Source organism: Hetaerina americana, unplaced genomic scaffold (assembly GCF_022747635.1).
Source record: "Hetaerina americana unplaced genomic scaffold, ioHetAmer1.1.p SCAF_1, whole genome shotgun sequence".
Classification (NCBI taxonomy): domain Eukaryota; kingdom Metazoa; phylum Arthropoda; class Insecta; order Odonata; family Calopterygidae; genus Hetaerina; species Hetaerina americana.
Genome location: NW_027286069.1, coordinates 10,600,587 through 10,624,729, shown reverse-complemented (window position 1 = coordinate 10,624,729; position 24,143 = coordinate 10,600,587). Strand labels below are relative to the sequence as shown.

At 36.4% G+C, this 24,143-nt stretch overlaps 2 protein-coding genes across 2 annotated transcripts; one reads left to right on the top strand and one right to left on the bottom strand.

The window, feature by feature from the left end:
* Positions 1–4,155: 4,155 nt before the first annotated feature.
* Positions 4,156–13,415, bottom strand: LOC139687965 (BRISC and BRCA1-A complex member 2-like). The gene is made up of 3 exons (XM_071585343.1): positions 13,030–13,415; positions 12,649–12,959; positions 4,156–5,640 (listed from the first exon to the last, which is right to left on the bottom strand). The coding sequence occupies exons 1-3, from the start codon at positions 13,100–13,102 to the stop codon at positions 4,849–4,851; spliced, it is 1,176 nt and encodes a 391-aa protein (XP_071441444.1). The 5' UTR covers positions 13,103–13,415; the 3' UTR covers positions 4,156–4,848.
* An 82-nt stretch (positions 13,416–13,497) lies between these two features.
* Polr3K (RNA polymerase III subunit K) lies at positions 13,498–14,168 on the top strand. Its single transcript, XM_071585356.1, has 2 exons — positions 13,498–13,836; positions 13,911–14,168. The coding sequence occupies exons 1-2, from the start codon at positions 13,696–13,698 to the stop codon at positions 14,094–14,096; spliced, it is 327 nt and encodes a 108-aa protein (XP_071441457.1). The 5' UTR covers positions 13,498–13,695; the 3' UTR covers positions 14,097–14,168.
* Positions 14,169–24,143: the final 9,975 nt, after the last annotated feature.

Below are 24,143 nucleotides of genomic sequence, written 5' to 3'. Positions count from 1 at the left end.
AAACCAACCTTTGGATTGAAGACTTGCTCACCCTCACTCCTACTTGGTCTTCTCAGATAAACTGTCTTAAACAAGTGTCAATTTTTCATTCTTATATCATCAAATGTCTTGAGTGAAAACTGATTCATGGTATAGATTTTTAGTGCTGTGAATTTTAATTTTTTTTCTTTTTCCTGGAGCCTTACAAGATGTCGTAAAGTGGAATGGACGAAGTTAAGACAATCCACTCCATATCAGTCATCATCCATTGGTAAAGATAACTGGTAACAAAATTACATTTGCACCCTTGATATAGTTGTGTAGTAAACTAAAAGAAGAATGGGTATGAAGGGAAGTTGGGGAGCATTGCATCAGTGGCCCAATAGTGAAAAAGAAGTCCTTGGAGATGGGTCATGATAATTTTCAGTCAACAGTTGGTTGGCTGTCTTGATGTATGAGTAAGTGAATGAGTTGAAATTCTAGAATGAAAACACAATGAAATAAATTATTACCAATGTATTTAAGAACTATGGAATGGCACTCTAAGAAAAACCCATCTCCAGAATTATTTTCAATGAGCATTCAGGGATTCTAACCCAAAGACTAGAGCAATGCCATCAATATCTATGAAGCAGTTCCTTAGCATCATCAAGCAGGAACGACAAAACAAACAGCACAGTGGCAACAACATTTGCAGTTATCACTGCGTTAAGTTTAAAAAACGCCTCTCCGTTAACATATCCAACATCACACCCCCTCTAATCAGGCGTGGTATTCTACTATGCTACATGTGTTGACTCTCCATGATCCCAAGAAGGATTCGTTCACATATGTAGATGGAGACTTTCCTTAAACTTTCTTCACTACAAGGGGACTCAGCATGCTCCTCTACACTGTTCTGCAACAGCTCTCAATGTATCAATTCCCACTATTGTCTGGTTACTCTGCATGCATCTCTCCTTTAGTGTGTCCCCAGTTGACCCACATGTCACTTTTATTGATTTGTTCCAGTAGGCTACCCTTTTCAAGCATTCAGTCATCATGGGAAGAAAAACAAATACATCCTGATTGTACTCTTACAGGTATGTTCCTCTTAATTAGTGATTTCATAACTGTTATGGCATCATTTATGCCTCTCACCTTCCTGAACCCAAACTAAACATTCCCTAAGTTATCATTTGCCTTCCCTCCATCCTTTTATTGATGATCCTAAGGGCAACTTTTGCTGTCTGACGTTAACCTTAACATTAATACAGATTTTGCATAATGCTGAGTTTGTTTCACACACAAATTTCTCATCTTGGAGGCATATTACATTATTTAATTGAATATGAGGCCTTGAAAAATGATTTGCAAAACAACAAAATGTTAAACAACTGACAGCAAGGATTACTGGAATGATAATTACAGAGTAATTTATAGTGGAGGGGAAGGATGAGAGCCAACTTAGAGTGGCCATAGTGCTGAATAGGAAACTGAGATAAGGGTAATAAATATAGAGTAGGTGAGTGATAGAATTCTAATCACACAGTTAAAAGCAGACCTGGCCAATCTAGTGGTAATCCAGGTGTATATGCCAACAAATATTCAACTGGAGTAAAATTATTGCCTGCCTTGGTAGCTTGAAGTTCACTTTAAGAGAAATAATTGGGAACGTGCCAAAATGGAAGTACCTAAAAGTAACAGGAGATAGGAATGTAATAGTAGGTGATGGGAGAGAAGTAGGAGTGTACAGTTTCGAAATCATCATGGAGAAAAAGTCGATTTCTTCAGAAGGGGTTCGACAATAACTAAAACCTAGTTCAAGCAAAGATAGACCTGTAAGATGTCAGGAGAAACAGGTAGATGCCAGTTAGATTAGTTAGGTTCAACATGGACTTCGAAACAGCATCATCAACTCCAAGAGCTTCCTAGGTGTGGATGCAATTTCGGATAATAATTTAGCTGTCATGAGATAAAATTTAAAATTCAAAAGGATTAGGAGGGGGAGGGAAGTGCCAAAGTGGAATCTTGGAGGTTTAACTGGAGTAAAAATTCAAGAGTACCAAAAAACAATAAATATCTAGATACAAGCATGGGAATGAATATGGTCAGTGAAAGGTGGGTGGAACTTAAAAACAGGATAGAGAGAGCTTCTGAGGAAACATTAGGAATGGTGCATACATGAATTTAATTAAGAAGCCATGGATCATAGGAGAGCTGCTGAAGAGGATGGATACAATAAGAAAAGAGGATAGTAAACATAGAAAATGAGGGAAAGAATATACATAAAGCTAAACAAGAAACTCAAGCAAAATGTTAATAGGGATAAGTAAATGTGGCAGAAGGATCACTGCAAATACATGAAGAAATTTCATATATAAGTAAAAAAATAACAATAGACGAAGGCATGAGAATTGTTCAAATAGAGCAAGGACAAAATTACACCTAGCACAAGAGATAAGACAGGGAAATTGATAATAGAACCAGAAAAGATTCAGGGTGGTTGGAAAGAATGCAGAAGAGCTTAATGGTAAAGGTAATAGGCCAGCCAGTTAACAAATAAAGGGAATGTGACATAGGCATGGATAGCCACGGTCCAGAAATATTAGACAGTGAGATATAAAAAGCAAAAAGGGAGTAAAGTCAAACAAGGCAGTAAGAATAGATAATATCCCCACAGAATTACTGGAGAGTATTTTGGCCAAACGGAATGAAAGGATTTTTTAAATGTATATCCAGTATTTATGAGGAAGGAATATGGCCAGAAGATTTCCGTAGGTTCACTTTGATCCAGATCTTGAAAAAGTAGGCAGTAGCTGCATAGGAGGACTATAGGGTGCTAAGTTTTAATTTCACAGGCAGCAAAGGTAATTTCAAGAATCATCAATAGAAAGTTACAAAATAGTGGAAACAACTACCTAGTATAAATATTACATTAAATTAAGAATGGGAAGAGAAATGTGTGTTCCATTTCAGTAATGAGAACATTTGTGGAAAAGAATACTGAATATAATCCAGCTGTCTTTTGAGTGTCTTTATGGATTATGAGAAGGTAAACATACATGGGTCATTCAATTTCATGCAGAGCAGGCTAAGTTAATGGAGATATATACTGCAGAATATGGGAGTGAACTGGAGGGATAGGCAACTTATCAAAAACTTGTTCATGCATCAGACTGCATAGGTAATGGTAGCAGAGGGAGAATCTGGATAGACAGTGGGTTACAAGAGAAGGTTGCCCATTATCATCAGTACTTTACAAAATACATTCAAGGGTGGTACAGGAAAGGCTGGAAGAAAAGTAGGTAGCAAGCATTCCTACCCTCTTTCAAAACAGCATTATAGTTTCAGATGGGTTAAGGAGCTGAAACTTATGTGAAAGAAATAAAACTGCATATTTTTATCTAAGGTTAACAGGGATACAACTACTAATGAATAGGACTGGCATACTGTCAAACATGATGGGAAAAATGTAATGGAGATAGAAGAGTATGGAACAGGAGGAAATGGCAAAATTGATCAAATTAAGCTACATTTTTTCATTCAAATTCCTTAAACAAAATAAAATAAATGATTAAAAAGGAGGAAATCAATAGAGACACATATTTACAGATGGAGAAGAGAAGTTTAAGATGAAAAAGAGAAGGCAATACAGGGTAGTTTCACAAGCAAATTGAGTAACAGACTAAGATGAGAAAGCAATTAGGCTTTTGAAATTAGGTGGAAAGGGAAATGCATAGATGGAGAGAAATTTCAAAAACTGGGAAATTTTAATATCCTTATCTTCTAAAATACGTGAGATAGTTATGAAAACAGTTTTCAACCCAAAGACCAGTTTGGTAAGTGTGGGTAGAGCTCACCAAGTGCTAAGCACAATGGCATGTGAAAATCACACATCAGGGTGAAAGGGGGCCAGTTCCTTTCCCTGTGCCGCCTATGGTTTCCCAGGATGATCTGGTACCCAAAAAATCACACAGCTTGGGTGAAGTTGATGGTGCCTAGAAGAGCCACCCAGAATCGAAACTGGGCCCTCCAATTAGTAGCCCAGCACTTTACCCTCTGGATTATCACATCCCCCTAGTTATGAATGGGTTACAAGGACAAAATGATGCCAACCATTAGAGGTAACACACAGAAACACATTTCTGACATTGCATGGAAAATTTTCCATGGTTGAATAAAAATTTGTCTCATTATTCCTTTTAAGATTTCACTCTTTATTTAGAATGTAGGCTTAGATTTTTTTTTACATCCACTCTATATTACTGGGGATTGTTCTATTTATGCAATTGATAGTAATTTGTGTACATAATTTTTTTGAAGTTTTTCTTTCAACTTCCAGCAAGTGATGTAGAACACTAATATACATTCTTATGCACGTCCTTGATGATCCATCTACCCAACCCCATCTACGCCAATGCAGTGAGATTAATGCTCACTCTATATTTTTATGGGAAGCCATATGTTTAACAGAAAAGGAACTTGACCACCTAACTGGACTGTATAATTTCATGTGTAATAGGGTTTAGTATGACTTCATCTCCACGTTCATCTTTCCAACCAACCATCAGGTTGATGGTGTAAAACGTAAGTAATATACAGTATAATCATCACAAATGATTAGAGTTATACATGGATCAATATGGTTAATTTTATACCATGTATCTGTAAAACTAATCAACAACTTCTGAAGAATTTTCAGTTATAGAAACATATACATAGCAATTAAATACCTAATTAAGGCCTTAGTAAGTATCATACTATATAGCAACAAACACAAATCCTCCTTCATAGGTACCAATAAAAACTAGATTGCTTTATAGACTCCCTCATGAAAGAAAACAAAAAATTAATATAAAAGTATATTTTGTCATTTAAATGTCTTTTTTATGAACATTGACGAAAAAAGTTGACAGCATATTCCTTCATAAATGCTTTCAGCCTAAACATCATCTCAGTCATACTCCAACGAGGACTATAAGGGTAATCCTCTACCTTACATGTGTACGGTTTCCCATAGGGCATGCGCCGCACTGACTGCCAAACATAAATTGGTTTGTCCTTGGGGAATTTTGGTGGAAGAGCAATGTAAACTAAACAAAGAAGTACACCATCATCATACAAAATACATGCTTTTGAGAATGTCAGAGCATCATACTCCAGAACAGCAGTACTAAAGACTATTAATAGAGCAGCTAGGAAGTCCTTCCTCAAGTTGAAACTATTGGAAACAGACTTGACCTCAGAATCCAATAGTTCAATCACTGCTGGTACATAGTCAACTAGGCAGCGACCGGGTGGAAAACATGGAACACGAAAAGAAGGATAGTAGAGACTGCGTTCCAACTGACAAGACAACTGTAATCTTGGGGAGAATCTACTCAGTATTGGTCCTCCTCTTTTAGGAAGAGCTCCAATCTCATTTGATGCTGGGAAAGTAACATAGAGTAGAGCTTCTTTTGGCCCTAAAACTGGTGATGAATCAGTCTCTGGAGGTAGACATGAGTAGTCCACAGGGAGGCGTATCGAAAAGTGAACAGGAGGAGGACCATCTTGGTCCATTTGCTTTCTGTCTTTGCATTGCACAAGTACCTCAACATCTTCTTCAGAGATACCATCTTGGCTGATTACGGAAGTATACTCAAATTGTAAGCGGGAATATTTTTTCAACTGGTCCACCTGCAAAGGAAAGTGTAGTTCAAATTGATTATCAAACACCAAAGATTTTACATGTTCCCAGTCAGATAAAGCAATTACATAATTTAGCACATGAACTCTAATGCAAAACAGGCTAACCATTGAATGACAGCAAATGAGATGACATGGTTTCCTGCCCAACTCGCCCAATAATTAAAAACATCAACCCTCATATGCACAGGGAGTCATTGCTATATATATCAATTACCAGTTTTCGTTTTGAGAGATAAAACATATATGTGATAAACATCACCAAAAAAAAGATAAGCAATGGCTGTAAGGATAAAATATTTTAAATTGGTAAATTGTTCTTGATACTTAACTCTTTCAATGTTAATATACCCCATCAACTTTCTAAGATCCACAGCTAAGCTATGCAGTGTACCTTATTTAACTCATCAGGAATTGAAATTTTTATCCTTGCCATAATTATTTGACAATGAGACAAGTGATTTTAATAAATTTATGAGTAATGAGAATTTTTCTCATCTTCAGGAATGACATTAGCCCTGGTCTCAGGGCTGACACTATGCAACAGTTTAATCACGAGGAGTAGATTCACCGCTCATTTTTCCCAGAACATTCAAAAAACACTCTACATCACAAGAAACGCTCTTCAGCTTAAAATGGTGTTACTGAAGTACAAGTGGGACAAATGAAACGTAAATAGTGTGCCAAATTCAAGAGGACTACCTTAGGACTCATGATGGAGAACTTTAAATATGATTTAAGTGATTGGTTGATGTGAGTACAACTGGTCCCTGGTATAGGAGATATCCTTGCAAACCCTGAGTGTGTGTGTGGATGCAATTCACGAGAGTGACTGTTATTCCTTAACACATCCTAGTGATCGAGTGGCTGTAAAGTTGTTTTATTTTTTATTAATTTTACTTTTCATGTGATTTGAGGTATACGTGGGTCAGTGTTTCTCAAACACACCCCAGTGACCTAAGGCGCATTCCCTATCTTTCCCCTTACTTGTCACTTGGTTTTTACCTCCCCCCTTTACAAACATAGTGCCAATCAAGTTTATGGTCTTGGCTATCTCGTTTTCATGTATTTCCAGTAATTTCCAAGGTGGAATTTTTTCACAAAAACAATGCTTTCCCCATTATTACTTATGGAAAATATAAAAAACTTATTATCCACTAATAACAAAGTAAACCAATGAACTGGAAGAAGAATGTTAGGCTCCCAGAAGCGATATCCAAATAATACACGAATCTGAAAATTAATTTGTAGTAGTAGTTTTAAGGGGAGGCGACCGACAGCTAAGGTCATTTGCGCCATAGGGGATGGACAGGAAAGGATGAAGGGTGGAGAGAAACCCGGCGTCGGCATTAGCCTGCTCTTTACGAAAGGCGCCAAGGGGTCCGCAGTTTAACGTCCCATCCGACGGACGGCGTACTCACTCAAAGTGCCCTCCACAAAGCACCTCAAGTAGGGATCGAGATACCTCTGAAAAATATTCAACACCGCCGGGATTTGAACCCGCGCCCTCAGGGTGGGAAGCCAGTACGTTAGCCCCCGCACCATCTCGATCCCCAAATTAATTTGTTTCCTAGTTTGGGGACCAATCATGCGAAGTAGTGCGTAGAATCGGCTTCTAATTTTTTTTTGGAAGTAAATTTTTTTTGCGACAAAAAAAATATTTTAGGTAAAAATTTATTCAGTAAAATAGAAATACCCTACGTCCAATTTGAAATTATTTTTCTGGACATTTTTGAGTCCGAAAAACTAATTCAATTCTTTTTCGCACACAGTAGCAGGATATGTTTAACTCGGAATTAAGATTTCCATTCATTCACTTCAATGACGATCAACTGCTGCATCCTTTATCTAGCTACAAGGATTGCTATTTATAATTTCAGCCTAATAATGAAAAGACAGTAATTCATTATTGAAAATGGCTTTAATGTTTTTCGATATATATTCTTCATGATAGTAAATACCCTTTTGCATGCACTTGAACCAATTTTCATAACACTTTCCACTCCGATAGAGGTACCTCCTTAACATGGTTTTTGAATGCATCAACCGCTTCTTCAGGCACTGAAAAACTTTGGCCACGCAATTTTTTCTTGATAAACGGGAATAAAAAGAAGTCATGTGGTGCTAAATCATGGCTGTACGGAGGATGACCCATCAATTTTACGTTTTGGCCAGTCAAATAGGTAGTTGTTTCAGCCGATCTGTGACAGCTTGCATTGCTGTGATTAAGAATGATCCTTCGTTGCCGCTTCTTCTTCCATATTTCACCAAGCACTTCTGGCAAACAAATGCTCGGGTAACATTCAGAATCCATGGTTCTACGTTACTCTAATGGTATGTTGGCCACATGTCCAGTTCTTCCGAAGAAACAGGAGATCATTTGCTTCGTACGCGAATCACTTTTGTCAGATTTGGCTCAACTTGGAAGACAGTGGATTGCTATTTTATTTCAGGCTCATATGGATAGATCCACGATTTATCACCTGTGCAGATGTTATACACAGCTTTTGATGCAACATGATTATATTTCTTGAGCATTTCTTTGCACCAATTGACACGAGCATCTTTTTGAGCTTTTGTCAAATTATGCGGGATCCAACGCGAACAATTTTTTTTCAAAGCTAAATGTTCATGCAATATCTTATTCATGGTTTTCATACTAATCCCCTCGGATGCCTCAATCTCATGATAAGTCACATGACAATCTTCCTTTACTAGTCATTACACAGCATCAATGTTCTCTGGCAAAACAACTGATTTTGACATGGTACCCAGCAAAACCTATCTATCTGCCTACCTCATACCCACCAATAGGGTCTGTGGCATGAGATGATTACACACTAGGCATGAAACACCAAAAATTAACTCTTCTTTTACTTTTGGTTACAATTTAGTTTTGTAAAATAATTCAAATAATGTAATCATTTTAATTATGGGTCCATTCCCCACAGCGCCCAAGTAAAAAACTTAGGAGCTCTTGGGTACATGAGAATGTGCAAGCCCTTCCATCATGTGAGGTTTTGCAGTCCACTGGGAGAGGTTTGTTACTTAACTTGGTATTTTATTTTTCTGTCTCCTATTCTTCAAAATAGATGTTTTCTATTAATGACCTTAAGATATCTTCCAGCAAAGAGCCTTTTAAAATGAACTTTACACCAAATAAAAAGGAAGTACATAAAAAATTAAACATTAAGATTGTCTGAATGGATCCAAGAATTTCCAAAACTTTAAAATACAATTAAATTACCACTGGCATCAAATGCTTCTCGTTCACAGTATTTTACATTTTTAAGGTTAAAAAACTATCAAGAATCTGCCCTTGTGGTCGAGTTCATTTATTAATTCTAATGACTCATTTACATCATCAATCTATTGAGTTCAAAATTTTAATGTTGGTGGCTACCATTCAATGTCCTGGAGTGAAAATTGCTGGATAAAATTTTCATTTTTTTTAAACTCCTATGCAACAATTACTTCAGAAATTATTTTTAAATTCTGGGGGAGAGTAATCCTGTGTATAGACCTCCAAGCTATTGACTTGAGGGCCTGGTTTCAGGTCCAGGTGATGCCACAAGGCACCTTCAGCTTCTATCTATCTACATGATAATTGCCCACCACCACTAAGGTGTGTGGCAGAGGTGATTACACACTAAACATACCTGTAAAAATTAAGTCTTTCTTAATTTTTAGTGACAAAATATTTCTGTAACATTTCTGGTTTTGTTTTGTACTGCATGGAAACATGGTAATTGAAACAAGATGATAGGCATAGATTAGCAGCATTTGAAATAAGGGAAACAAGCTGTAAGTAGTAAGCCATAGAACTTTGATACTTCCTTGGCAGTACTTCCTAAAAAATTCCCCGACACATAATAATGTATACAACGTAAAAGCAGCATGTTTATTTTCATAACACATGTAGTTCTATTGTGAAATCTATACGCATTGGGCTAATGGGGATGTCACCCCTCTGCTCAGTCATTGTATCTCTTATGGTAAGTCGGAGTGAACAGGAACTCAACCGAAAGGAGCATGATAGTGTTGTTTTATCCACGATGCATTACTTTCTTATTTGGAGGTAGGTAGTTCATTTCCTTCCACTTTTATTGGGACCTCAAAGAATAAGTTCTGAGGAGAATTTCTTACATTATATGATCGGTCATCGTAAGCATACTTCACATTTCCCATGACTAAACATTTCACTAGGTTGGAAACTGATGAAATGGTTGTATTGCCTTTCTCTAAAAAAAAAGATGGGATCTAAATTTAAAACAAATAAGTGCAAGGACCAGCTCAGAGCCTTTGGAAGATGAAAAAATGGTGCCTACACAGCATATCATCATCATTGATTGTTCTATCAAATGTCAGACATAACCATGGTGGACCTCCATATCTTCCATTTCTGTGTGTCTTCCCCCAAATCAGTGTACAAGATCTGTTCAAAAATGATGAGACTGTTTGAATAAATACTCGATTTTATTAGTAACCCTTTAATCATGCTTATCACCTTCAAAATACAGCTCTTGGCTACCAATACAAATCTCCCAATGTTTTTTCCAGCTTATGAAGTCTGGAACACTTCTTTTGGGATAGCCTTCTGCAGTACAGTCTGTACAGTAAGTCTGCAGTACAATTTTGTTGGATGTCTTCAAAAGTTTCAAATCAGCATCCTTTCAAGGTGAATTTCAACTAAGGAAGTAGGAAAAAGTCTGCTGGAGCAAGATCCAGAGAGTAGGGTGCTTGGGAGACCACTGTTGTACTGTTTTTGGCCAAAAACTCAGCCACAATCAATAATGTGTGCGCTGGTGTATTTTCTTAATAAAAGCACCAAGATTTGTTTTCTCAAATTTGCTGTCTCTTCTGCGACATAGGGTATCTTAACCTTCTCATAAGCTATATATAGTGCTGCCCATTCACTACTTGTCCTTTGGGGACATATATTCATAGTGAATAATAACTTCCCGAACGAAAAAAATGGTCAGCATCACCTTCACGTTCGTTCGCGATATCTGAGCTTTTTTGGTACATTGGGAAGATGGCCCCTTCCCCCAACATTGCTGCAGACTCAAAGATTCACTGCCGAATACCTCTTGAATCATTGCATTAGATTCAATTGTACTTTTCCCAAAGTTAAAATAAAATTCAATGCACATGCAATAGCTTCATTTTTACAGACAAAAGAATTTGCACAGCAAGCTGTTGTGAGGAGAGAAGTTGAGATAGGGCATGGGCAAAGTGGTGTTTTACTCATCACAGACACCGCTATAAGGTGACACCTCACTGGTTGTAATCCATCAAGCAGTTCACCCATAGAAACACCAGGCTCATATTTTTTTCTAAAAGACCTTGTATTAGTGGGTCAAATTAGTAAATATGCATCATTCACTTACAAGTATCAAAGTGATTCAGAATGGACTAATGCTTGAAGTATTGGATGCACAATTTGGAATGTGTCCTGCCTTTCTGTATTATTCTCTGTTACCCAAGGCCATGGCAGGTATGGCATGGACATGGTGTTGTACATGCCTGCTGAATGTACAAATATGTGTAGATGGCTGTTATGACATTGTTTATTTTCCTGGCCACCAAATAAGCACCAGATTCAACATGAGGAGTTTGCTGAAGCACTCCAGAAGGAACAAAACATATATATGTATAACATGCTGGTAGAAGAAATGACACCAATAATTGATCAAGATTTGGTGAATGTGAAATGAAGGGAATGACGTCACTAATTTTTTCAGGCATAATCAAGAGGAATAATACCACATTAACTAACTCATGAGTTTTTTTATAAAACCTTTTAATGATGGCAGAAAGCAACTGACACGATGATCTGGGGCTCAGCTACTTAAATGTACATACTGATACATTTGAAAATAAAAAATTCCAGAATTAGCAGTGAATCTAATGATCAAACTGAATATATTTACTTTTGTCTTTTCAGTCTAGTGTGAAGTTTGTAGATACCAAAGATGGGATTTACATATGAGTTAAACTGTGAAACTTCTATGGTGTTATTTTTCCCAAACAATAAATATACTAAGTAATGAGTCATAAAGATCAAGAACTTAGGTAATCCTTATGAAAACCTATAAGGAAAACCTCTTATAATAGATGTAACTGATTAAGTGCAGATTCATTATAATGTGGCCAATTATGGTCAAGCTACTGGATACTCTAAAAACTGAAACTATAGGACAGAAATTTACATTATTTTCCAAGAGGAACAGTTGAAAAAGTGTAGTCAATGTATTATGGCAATAAATTACACAAATGCTTTCTTTTTACATTGAAAAATACAGTTTTTCTCAATCATTTTGACTTCTTATTTTCATGCATTAATGATTTCAACCACATAAGGGAAGTAGCAGACAGGGTTTGCACTTGTCCAATCAGTTTAAATTAAGAGAGCTTTCTATATATAAATATGGCACTATATCAAAATGTACAAATGTATTTTCATTTCTCATCTTTACACTGTGCAGAAAATTTTACTTGCGTCAGAATGCCATATTATTCGAAGTTATATGCCCCAACCATTGTGTTAGAAATTACAGAAGTGTACTAACTTGCTTTTCCAAAAAACCTTTAAGAGGTGCCTTGATCAGTATCTGCAAATAAGGGATTTGTAACGTGTCGTGAGCTAAGAATACACATACAACGAGACAATGTTAATACACCCCTACTACTACTACCACTGATGAGCGAAATCGACTTGATAATTGACGATTTGAAAATTTCAACTTATTCTGGACCTCATTTAAAAGATATATTTAACGACTTTAAAAAATATTTAATCTAATCCTGTCACTACAATTGTTATGGATGTAATTGTTTTATGCATTTGTCTTATGCTCTAAATGATATGTATCGTCATTTTTTCTCACTCTGGGAAAGGATGGTCACACCCATTTATTAAATAAACACTTATATTATTATTACTGACGTTTGAATCGAGCAAATTTAACATTAAAATGCACTAAAAAGTGAAATTACCTGGTGCTTTCTGTAAAGACATAGCAGTTCTTCGATAACTTGGAGGAGAGCATTAGGGTTTTCGAGATTCCAATTTGATAGACTAGGAACATTTTCTTCCAGAAACTCTGGACTGGGACATGGTAGAAACGATGGATCATCAAAGCAGAAGTCCGGGGGAAAATGAGGGTTAAGAGCATCAAGAACTACATTCCACGCAATTTGTTGCCCAGCAAATGGGATGACAAGTTTAAACCGGTCACCACATGGCCCGTTGCTTTCTTCTGTCAGTCCTGTTTGCACGTCACTTACTATTACTTTGGATTCACATCCTGCAACGAACATAGTTCAAAATAAACGTAAGGCAAAATAACATGCTTAACTAAGTAAAACTAAACTTACCAAAAAAACTACTAGACACAACTGCATCAACCAGTGGTTGAAAGTCTGTAAAGATAAACTCAAGCACTGCCATATCAAACACAACGAAATGACTCCGTGTCAATGAACAAAAACTAAATACGCAAACCGACCAAACATCACTAGCACCCGGTTCATGTGATAAAAATGTAGTACATGTGTCAACGTAAATTCTTTCCTTTTCGAAGCAGTCCTCTGAGACGCTAATATAATAGCCTACACAATAAAATGAACTTAATAAACGTCTACTGAAAGATAAACTATTATCCAAATATATTGTCACCACTTATTATTCCTACTCGGCAACTGACTTATCCAAAATCACATTTAAAAAATTATCAAACATATAACGACATTCGCTGCAGCTCGGTGTGGCACCAATCCGATTAAGCCATAAAGCCAAGCGTATTTCGCATTCCAATTGTCATTCCTAGCATTCCATTTGAAGTGATCTTGCACACAGTGGGAGCAGTGAAACACGTTCGAAGAGGCTGGAGAAATCTAGTGATTCAAAAAAACATTTTGCTCATGATTGTCATTTGAGAATATTGGATGTAAAGCTTTTGATGAAAAGCCATTCGTGTCACTTGCATCTCTACGCTAAATTGTAGTTTTTAACTTTTCCATTGAAGCTCCGAGCGTGAAAAAATGCTGTTGTTTTGCCCCTTGTGTGCAAATTTGTTGCGAATTGAAGAAGGATCAAATTCCCTCAGATACTTTTGTTTCTCATGCCCATACATATATAATATCACCGAAAAGTTTTCTCGTCGATTGTATACAAAACCCAAGGTAAGTGAGAAAACCTCTCATTACATTATTTGTGATTATTCTTTCCTGGGGGTGCTAATGTTTCTTCTCTATAGGAATGTGACGATGTTCTGGGCGGTGCCGAAGCCTGGGCGAATGTAGATTCAACCGAGGAGACCTGTCCGAAATGCAGTCATCCGAGGGCATATTTTATGCAAATCCAAACAAGATCCGCGGACGAACCGATGACAACGTTTTACAAATGCTGTAATCTCCAATGTAATCACCGATGGCGTGATTGAATTTTTCTGCACTTGTATAATTCTTATATTTGTATAATTCTTTTAAAAATTAAACAGTATTTATTTTTTTAATCATGTATGTAATTATTATTTTACCAGGTATATTTGTATTAGGTACCTGATTATTTTTAAAAATAGCTTCCCGTTAATATGTTGTGTATAGGTGTTATCCTTAAAGATTTTTTTAGTTTTTTATCTGAAATATTGACTTTCATTCGGGGATGGTAGACTCTTTTAGGATTTGGGCATCATTTGTATTGATTACATAATCTTTGCAATTAAGTAAAAATGCAGTCGCCGTCACAATAACAAGCAATGTTTTTTGGGATGGAATTCAATTTGAAACATTATTATTCTACGTCTTTCGCTTAGTATTCGCAGTATGTAATTAAGGATGGCGGTTATTGTAAAATATGAAAAATCTGCTTTTTTGTTGCAAAATCCGAGGGTAAGTTATTCCTTGACAGATACACTGTTAACCGCGCTCTATGTAATCTAATTATGTACACAGCTAAATCTCCGTATGCGCTGCAGGTTAATGTACAGTATAATTTTGCGATCGTGAACGTGTGGTTCAGGTTGTGCTTTTGAGAAGGGGGAAAACATGCACCTGGAAGATGATGGCACAGTCAGGATAGGTTTAACAAGCGTGGAATGGGTGGCATGATAACAAGTGATTCTATAATAACTATGAGCAATTGTATATTAATATAACAATTTAACTGCATATTACATAGTTATCGATCTAAGGATTGGTTTGTTGCCACTCTCCATCAAATGTTCGATAATTTTGTTACCTGCCGATCTTTTCATTCCCACATAATACCTTTTTCTGACTTTTTCCATCTTCTGCTTATTGTAAATTGGGATGTTCTTATCACCCTCTGGTGTTCTCCATCAGTTTCTCCAACAAGTGCTTCTTCACTTTTGCTGTCTCTCTCCATTTTACTGTCATCTTTCCACAGAAGCGCCACAACTGTATTGCTTTCAATATTATTGTCTCAATGCCATAGAAGACTACTTGCCAAACAAGTTTTTAATGGACTGCCCCTTTATATCTAGGGCAGTTGATACTATAATAATATTGGTTCCCGTAAGACGTTTTTAACATGCATGGAACACGTCATATTGTATGCTCATATTCTTTGCACACATCACAGCATGGATAATACATAGTCAACATATTCTCAAAATAAAACTGTGAATTTATTGAGTAAAAACCAAAACAAATCTGGAGCTGAGACTGGAGAAAAGCTAAAGCTGGAGACAGGATTATCTTCGTTATTTATGATTAACATCATTTGCCTAGAGAACAGGATATGAATTCATGAACTGTATATCATTGATGCTCACAAAGGAATTGATATGGCTAAGGCCCTAAATAACAAAAAAAATCCCTTAATTTCTAGGTAGTGTTTTCAAGAATTTCAAACCAGAATATCCAGAGTTCTTAGCAAACATGGATGAGTTGTGATCAGTTATCCTAAGGTCATTACAGCATCTTGTGCTATACCTATATACATCAGCATTGGTTTTCATAGTGAACATGGATTTGTTTTGCTACACAAAGATTATGGTATGAAAATATATACAAACAGAGAAGAGTTAGAATGTTAAATCTTTTAAAGTAAGGTCTACAACTGCTCACCCTTGGAACTTTTCATAAGATTCTTACTGCCCATTTTTGTAGCTTTGTCTTGAAAATAGGTACCTTTATTTCATATTTGATTTCATGGGACAGTTTTTTGAATAACCTTAAGCCCATATCTTTGGGCCCATGAGCAGTATTGTGTGTTTTGACACATGGTTGGTGAAAGTCATTGCAGGTCCTTTAGTTGTGACTATGGTAATCGTGGTTGGACTTGTACTGAGAAATATTACCCTTTGCATACAAGATGACATTAAATATATGAATGCAAGGTACTGGTAATAAACCAAGTCTTTTGAAGAGAGGTTTACATGGTGTATCGCTCGGAGCATTGCTTATAATATGTATGATCCTCTTTTGGATTTTGAAGATTATGCCCACATGGGGAGAGGAACCCAAGAAGAGGATACTAAAAGTAACACGAGAATAAAATTCACCGTAGTAAATGGATAGAAGGACCTCTAAATTTACAGAATATCTAATATTTTTCTAAAATGAGGAAGCATAGAGAACTTAACTTTCTACCTAATTTGAAAATGTGTTCCTCCCAAGACATGTTTCCATGCAGGATAACTCCCAAGAATTAGGTGATGGAATTTTGGGGAATGCTTACTCCTACATCTACTGGGATTGCAGTGGAAAATTTGTTTTTATTAGTGATATAAATCAGACTGGGCTTGTTTAAATTGGGTTTTAGGATGTTAAGAAGATACCATTCATTGAAAATCTTAGCTACTTCAGCTGCTCATTCTGTCAAACTGTCCACTGAGGAGGCTGACACAATAATATTTGTACCATCCACATACAATAATAGGTCTATTCCCTTCATGAACTTGAGCTTATCTGGTAGATCATTGATATAAATTAAAAATAAATTAGGGTTAAGTGCAGAACCCTGAGGAACATCCAGTGTTACTTCTCTACCAGGAGAAACAAATTTGGAGCCATTTCTTGAGAGCTCCACATGATGATGCCATTCACTTAGATATGATTCAATCCATTTGTAGGATGTGCCTCTTATACCGCAGCATTTCAGTTTATATGACGAAGTCAAAAGATTTAGTGAAATCAAAAAATAATCCTAAAGTTTCAGTTCTATTATCCAATCCTAAAAGTATTTGATTCACCATGTGATATGTGGCTGTTGTAGTGGACCTTGTTTTTCTAAATCCATGTTGAGATGTTGATAATAGGATATATGTTTCAAGTTATGATACTAGACGATGATAGAAAACTATTTAAAATATTTTCCACAACTGGTTCAACAGGGTAAGAATTCATTACCATTTTTCAACCTTTGCCTTTGTATATTGGGACTATTTTTTTGCTGATTTAAGAGGGCTTGGGAAAATTCCATTTTTAGGGATTCATTAATTAAGAATAAAAGCTGATCTTTAATAGTATTAAATGACCTTTTTATGACTATCCCTGGGATGTCATCTAATCCAGAACTAAATTTGTTTGAGAATTTATTGATAATGTGGGTCAGTTCCATGGCTGAACAGGGGTATAGATATAATGAATTGCACATGTTAGGAATATGAGAATAATAAGCTGAATTGACTGAAACTGTGGGATTTTGATGGGATAGGTAGAAATCATTCAGAATGGAGGCCATCTTAGAGTAATCTGGAATTGAATTTCCAGAGGAGTCATGCAGTTGAAGATCTTGTTGTAAATTATGGGTACCCATGGATTTGTTAATAATTTTCTAGATCTCTAAATTTATTGTCTGCATCAGTAAGCCTATGGCTGTTGAAAAATTTTTTAGCACACTGTAAGGTTTGGTGACAGCTTTTGTTTGATGAACTGATCAGACATCCTCCTTTTGGCAGGTCAGTCCTGCTTTAATGCAGAATGATGCAAGTCATGTTCGAACCCATAACAATTGTAATTTTATGTGCATGTCATGCGGACATTTCATGTGAATATTTTTAGGTGGTACAGGGGTCTGAAGCTAAAAGGTAATTAAAACTGGATGCAAACATTTAAATAGGTTGTTTGGTGGGTCAGTCCATCTTAAAAGGTGATAGTGGAGTCAGACAGGGAAGAATTAAAGGAGATAGACAAGGAGAGTTCAGAGAAGAAAAAAAGGAGGAGAGCAAATCATGTCCGTAGGGCCAAAGGAGGAAAATGCAGCAGGCCCAGAGGAGTGGTTGGAGGACTATGTTTTTGGGCAGTTTAATTATAGGTGGCCATACACAGATTGGCATAAACTGGGGCAATGCAAGTCCCCATTATGGCACTTTTAGTCTGTAGATAAAAACTATTGTTAATGTGGAGGCATTTTTAGTAGGACAAGTTATGTCAGATGAGGACGGAATTTATGGTGTATGGATTTGAGAGAGGAAGGATTCCTACCTCATTTGTGTGGTATGTATTGATAAAGAGATATAATTTCTGTAGTGGCCATGAGAATTTTTGTTTGTGGAGGAATTTTGATTGAATTTGGTAAGTTAAGGAAGTGGTAGGACTTTCTAATACAGAATGGGAGGTAATATGCATGGAGGTTGAGGACGATGGTTTCAAAATTTGGAAATCCTCCCCTCCTTTATAAAAGAAGAAGGCGGTGAAGGGTATTCCCAAGTGAGCCTGGTTCAGGCCAAACCCAGAACATGCTCTTAGAAGCCAAATGCATGCCACCTTAAGGATTTTGAGATGCTGTTGTGCATATGAGGGAGGTAAACATTAAAAATTTAAAGCAGTCATTGAAAGAAATATTGGGGCTGAGGCATTTTTGGAAACTGGTAGATGGGCTAATGAGGAAAAAGGGTTGCTGGAGGTAATCAATGTGGATATTGAAGGTGGTACTTGGCCAATGTAGAAGAAAGAATGGACTTTGCAGCTGAAGACGCATGAGGGAGTAGAGAGGGTTGGGAGAGAATTGGTGAGCTCCAAATCCATCTTCACCACTCCTTCCCTCCCTTTGCAACTCACCACTTATCCTTATGTGTAAGTATAAACTGAAATGAGAAATAATAAAATTATCTTGTTTCAGTGAAGCCGTGGGGTAAGTAACAAGATACCTCTTCTAGAATATAACTACAATATCTGACTTGCAAGCAAAGCGTTCAATATCAATCTGCTTTAAATTTCATTCTTTTGAAACTGTGGGAGATATTTTGAGAGAAAATGTCAAAAGGGATCAGAATAGTAAGAGGACAAGGAGTCATGTTTAATGGTTTGAACACTTAAAAGTCATCAAATTAATTATTTACAATAGACTGAATTTGCATATCAAAAAACATATTTAAATATTTTGCAAGCCTCCAGTAATTGCAGCTTTCGTCGAATGGAATTGACAGTCTATCTCTAAAATGTCCTCAGCTAATCACTGCATGTACCACACTTATTTTCATACACACATTCTAATATTAAGAAGGAGTTTGAGTAAAAAACTAATTGTAATATACATTGATAACAAACAGAATTTCAAACCTAAATTATAGGGAAAAATGTATCAATAAAAACTGCATATAAGTGAGTAGTGCACCACGGTAGTCCAGGGGTAGAGCATTGGGCTATTGACTGGAGGTTGTGGGTTTGATAGTCGGGCAAACTTCTCTGGGTACCCTCAGCTCCACACAAGCTGTGTGATTTTTCAGGTACCAGATCTTCCTAGATAATCATAGGCAGCACAGGGAAAGGCACTGGCCCCCCTACCTTAAAGTGTGAATTTCACATGCCATTGGGCTTAGTACTGGTTGAACTCTACCCTCACCTACCAAACCAACCTTCGGGTTGATTACTGTGCCATGGTTTTTAAGTAAGTAGTTACGTAAGTAATTCAAAATGGTGAAAAAGAGTTCAGTAGAAAAGTGAAATATTTGCAATATGATTTTGCTAATATTTCAACAATAAGAATCTAATTCCAGATTGTTTTATTCATAGTTTTTTTGCATTTTTCCCAAAGAATAATAATTTAGATTGATTCTAAGCATTCAATATTCCTCCCACTTTTGGAAAATGGTTCAGACAAAATCTGGCATTCTACCATTTGAGTTTATGAAATTATAATGTAGTACACAAAAATATATTTTTCAGCATAAATTAGCCAGGAATTATTATAGTATTAATCATCATCATCAGTAGTTCACTTTTAAGATTGGTTTAATTCAGCCCACCATTCTTTTCTTATTAGTCTTAATTCCCTCACCCCATGATAGCTTTCCTGTTTTATGTCCTTCTAAACAGTGACAATATGGTTATCATAGTCAGTCATCCAATGGTTTATTTATTTGGGAAGTATCTTTATGTATGAGTTTATGGAGAAATGGACACTGGCTCTGGGCTGAACTTAAGGATATCTGGACTTCTATTGGATATGGAAATATGTTCTACCATTATGACATCCTTTACTGGCAAAAAAAGGCTATCCAACTGATGTGCTCCCAGATCTCCATTTGCTTGGAGAGAATGTGCAAGCGCCTTATCTGTTCTCACTGAAGTAGCAGCTGGAGTTTGACATCAGAGAGGACAAATGGAGTGGTGCCTATCTAATCCTCTTGTTATAAGAAAAGTGTAAACGAGATGTGATGGGCAGAACATGAGCATGTCCTATTGTACAGGAGACAGTTATGCAAAGCCACTAACTGGATGTCCAAAGCTAGTGTGCAACCTGCTACCCTTCCGGACTTAATTTCCCAAGGGCTTGTTCCAATGAATTTACTTGGCTTATGGAATGAAAAGTTTCCCAGGGGCACTGTTGGGCCTGTCCTGGGGGAGGAGGGAATTGTGCTGTAATTGTTAAGTTCAACCAAACATTAAAATCTGAGGAAGGAATAAGCTGATAACCTAAGGTGGGACGAGAAGGTTGGATGTTAATTGTTTGTGTAATATAATTATATTAATATTTTATTCTCCAAATAACATTATACATTGATATAGGATTTGATAAATAGAACAAGTACAAACAGATTAAACAGTGCAAAATGCAGGAAGACTATTGTCAAATGGAAGGGTCATGATGATATTTGTCAAGTGAATAATAGTTTTGAGAGGAAAAACAGCTTCACTCCTGACTTGAATGAACTTAAACTCTTGATACCTCTTAGGAGAAGTAAAAGTATCATAAATACACTGACTGAGAGTTACTTATCAGAGTTTTTAACAACACCTTGGGGTTAAGCTCAATATGTAGCAATTCTGTGAGAATGTAACAAAAGAGGAGAAGAGTTTTAAGAATATTGGCCTGCAAGTGAACTGAATGAGGAGAGGGTCAACTCATCTTTTTCCGTAATCTGAAGATTTTGATCATCATCGAAGATGATCCACATAAGAAAATGTTTGATATAAAATTTGTAGGAAATTGACTATAATATAAGGTGAGAAGGACCTTGCCATTGGCAGTTAATCTGAGAAAAAATACCAGGAAATAAGTGGAACTCATATTTTGGTCATATTTAGATTGTGCTCACCCCAAGATAAATTGGAGGATAAGTTGAATCCCAAGGAATTTCGTACTGTAGGTCTGCCTTGTAGGATATCCATTTATATCATGCATCAGGCCATTTTGGTTTTAATGAGAACAGGAGAAATACATGATTAGTGATTTCTCTAAATTTAGATACAGATTATTATTATGGCACACCATATGATTACTAAAGCTCTGTAGTAGAACCAGGCATTCACAGGCATAGTCAGAAAAGATTAGTACATTGGCATCATCTGCTGACAGAATGACCTTTGAGTGCTCAGTTATATTATGGCATGATAACTAGGATGGCCACTCATATAAAATTAGACCATAAATGGAATCTAAAACAGTCTATTAGAGCTCCACAGAATAGGGATCTGGCAGTAGTCTAATATTTAACACCTTCAACATGGATTAAATGGTTTGAGACTAATGATATAGAAATAATTGAATAGAGTAATTGGGAATACCCCTCACATACCTATTCTATCAGCTTATGCTAGAAGGAAGTCACTATTGAACTTGTCAGCGAAACAAAAAATCTTCAAACAAACATAATGGGTTCATCTTTGTCAATAAAATGAAATAGAGTGCTTTATGGACTGCTGATAAGAATGATATATTTTTTCTAAAACGATGTTGGCAGGCTTTATGACGAAGAAGTAACTAGCCAGGTATAATAGAGCTTCTCCAAGATTTTTATCTATCATTGAATAGCATTTGGTTGATAGTTCCAGGCCTCTTTTAAGTCACCTTACCCATTGTAAACAGAAATAACTTTGGATTCTTTAAGGCATTTAGGAAATATGCCAGGGCATAGTGATTTGTAAAAATAATCATAATAAGGGATCCAGAACCTGAGAAGAAGATTACACAGCTGATATATGAATAATTTCCCAGTAATAATGTGTGGAAGCATTTCATGGCTTAGCGAAACCCTTAGTATTTCCTCTTATTGACAACTTAAGTTTCAGTGCCTAGTCTGTTCATCTTCAGGTATGCAAACAGAAAATCTTAAAAACCCATTTGTGGATGGTGGAGGATGCAAGGATGATGTTGAGGGATAGGGGGATTAGTGGGAAGGGCTGTGGAGTAGGAGGTGGTGCGGCCAACATCGGAGACGTGGCTGAAGGGGAAGGATTCACCAGATTGTGAGCATAGACCCTATTCACTGACTGTTGGAGGAGGCATAAGAAGGGATAAGTGGGAGAGAACATTGTGTCAAGAAGAATTTAGCAATTAGAATTCAAGCCATTTTAGATTTATCTTATACGCCATGTCCGGACAAACTCCTCTCTTCTCAAAATGTAAAATCTTAAGAATGAAGCACATTTTGTTTGGTTTCCTAATGGTACTCTGCAAACTGGGACCTAGTGTTCCAAATGGAAGTAGACTCCTTTATTCATTCACGGAACATCCTTCCTGTTGGGCCCCCACACTTTCATATTGCAAAGCATTCATATGTTAGAATGCATACTCCACTTTCAAGCCAGCGAAGAATTACAACAATTTTTGTCAATTCTCCAGTCACTGTGTCACCAAAATCTTACCCATTATTGAAATAGAAAGAAAGACTCGTACTTTTCCACAGATTTTATTATACGGCACGACGCGTTTCACCGACTTGCGGCATCATCACGTACCTGATGATGCCGCAAGTCGGTGAAACGCGTCGTGCCGTATAATAAAATCTGTGGAAAAGTACGAGTCTTTCTTTCTATTTCAATAATGGATATCAATTACTTCCACGAAGTGAAGCCTGAAACAATAGAATAAAATCTTACCCCACTGCACAAAAAAATTATTTTTAAAATCTCCTTTCATATTACTAGAATAAGATCCCAAATTCAGAAAAAGAGCTCCATAATAAACTGTTCTAAAAGTAACACAACTGTCTTGAGATGATAGAAATGGTAGTAATTTTAAAAGTATTTTTCTACTCTGGGATATGGCCTGAACCCCCAAAATTCTATCTAGCACCTACTTATGTAATCATGAAAATGCTTTTTTCAATTAATGATTATAAGAAATGACTGATTTTTAGCCTCCCATTCATCAAATGCCCATCACAATAAAACATCTCTTTGTACAATGCTATTGAAATGTTTATGAAAACATTTTTATAACTATTTTATTCATTTTAAAGAATGCCTTGTGTTATGAGTTTGTCAGCCTTCACTCTGAAGGAGAATGAAGCAGAACAAACGATTTTTCAAATTACTTCAATAAATACATTTTTTCCTCAAGTATTAAGGAGTTTTATTGGTGTTGGGTATATTTTAATACTGAATATATCTGAGCTTATTCAATAAAGGCTTCACAGTAAAACTGCCAACCCTGAAACATCCTTAACTGATCATGCCTACATGACAAGCACAGTGTGCATTTGCTATTTCTTCTCAACAGTGGCTCCATTAATTATGGTGTAGATGTGTAGGCATACTCTCTTCAGAAGAGGAAAGGAAAACAATAACATGATCCAATTGCAGAGGGAAGAGATTTTACCCTAAAGCCAACAGAAATGGAAACTGCTAGCCCTTCCTAGAAAAATATTTGGGTGCCTCTGAATTGAAGAGCAAGGTATATTTTTCTTATGGTCAAACTGAATTCAAAGAAATAGTGACTATCAATATGTAGTATATGGTTGAAAATGGCTTGGTCAGTAAAGGGTCAAAAGTTTCACACGAGACTAGACTTGAAATAAACTGAACTACAAAGCTGGAAACTTAAACTAAACAATTATTATTAACTTTACTGATCAGCATTTTTGTCAATAAATCATCATCAGTCAAGTTAATTGAAGTCATTTATTTTCTTAGCCTTCTCAGAAAATATTTATGAAACGTTTTACTAGTTTTCCCTTTTAGTATCTAAGTTTGCAGGATGAACCAATGAACAAGGTAATTTATCACCATTCATAACTTGCTATAAAATTTTCTCTTAATTTATAAGCAAGGTTAAACATTTGACGATGACTTCATAA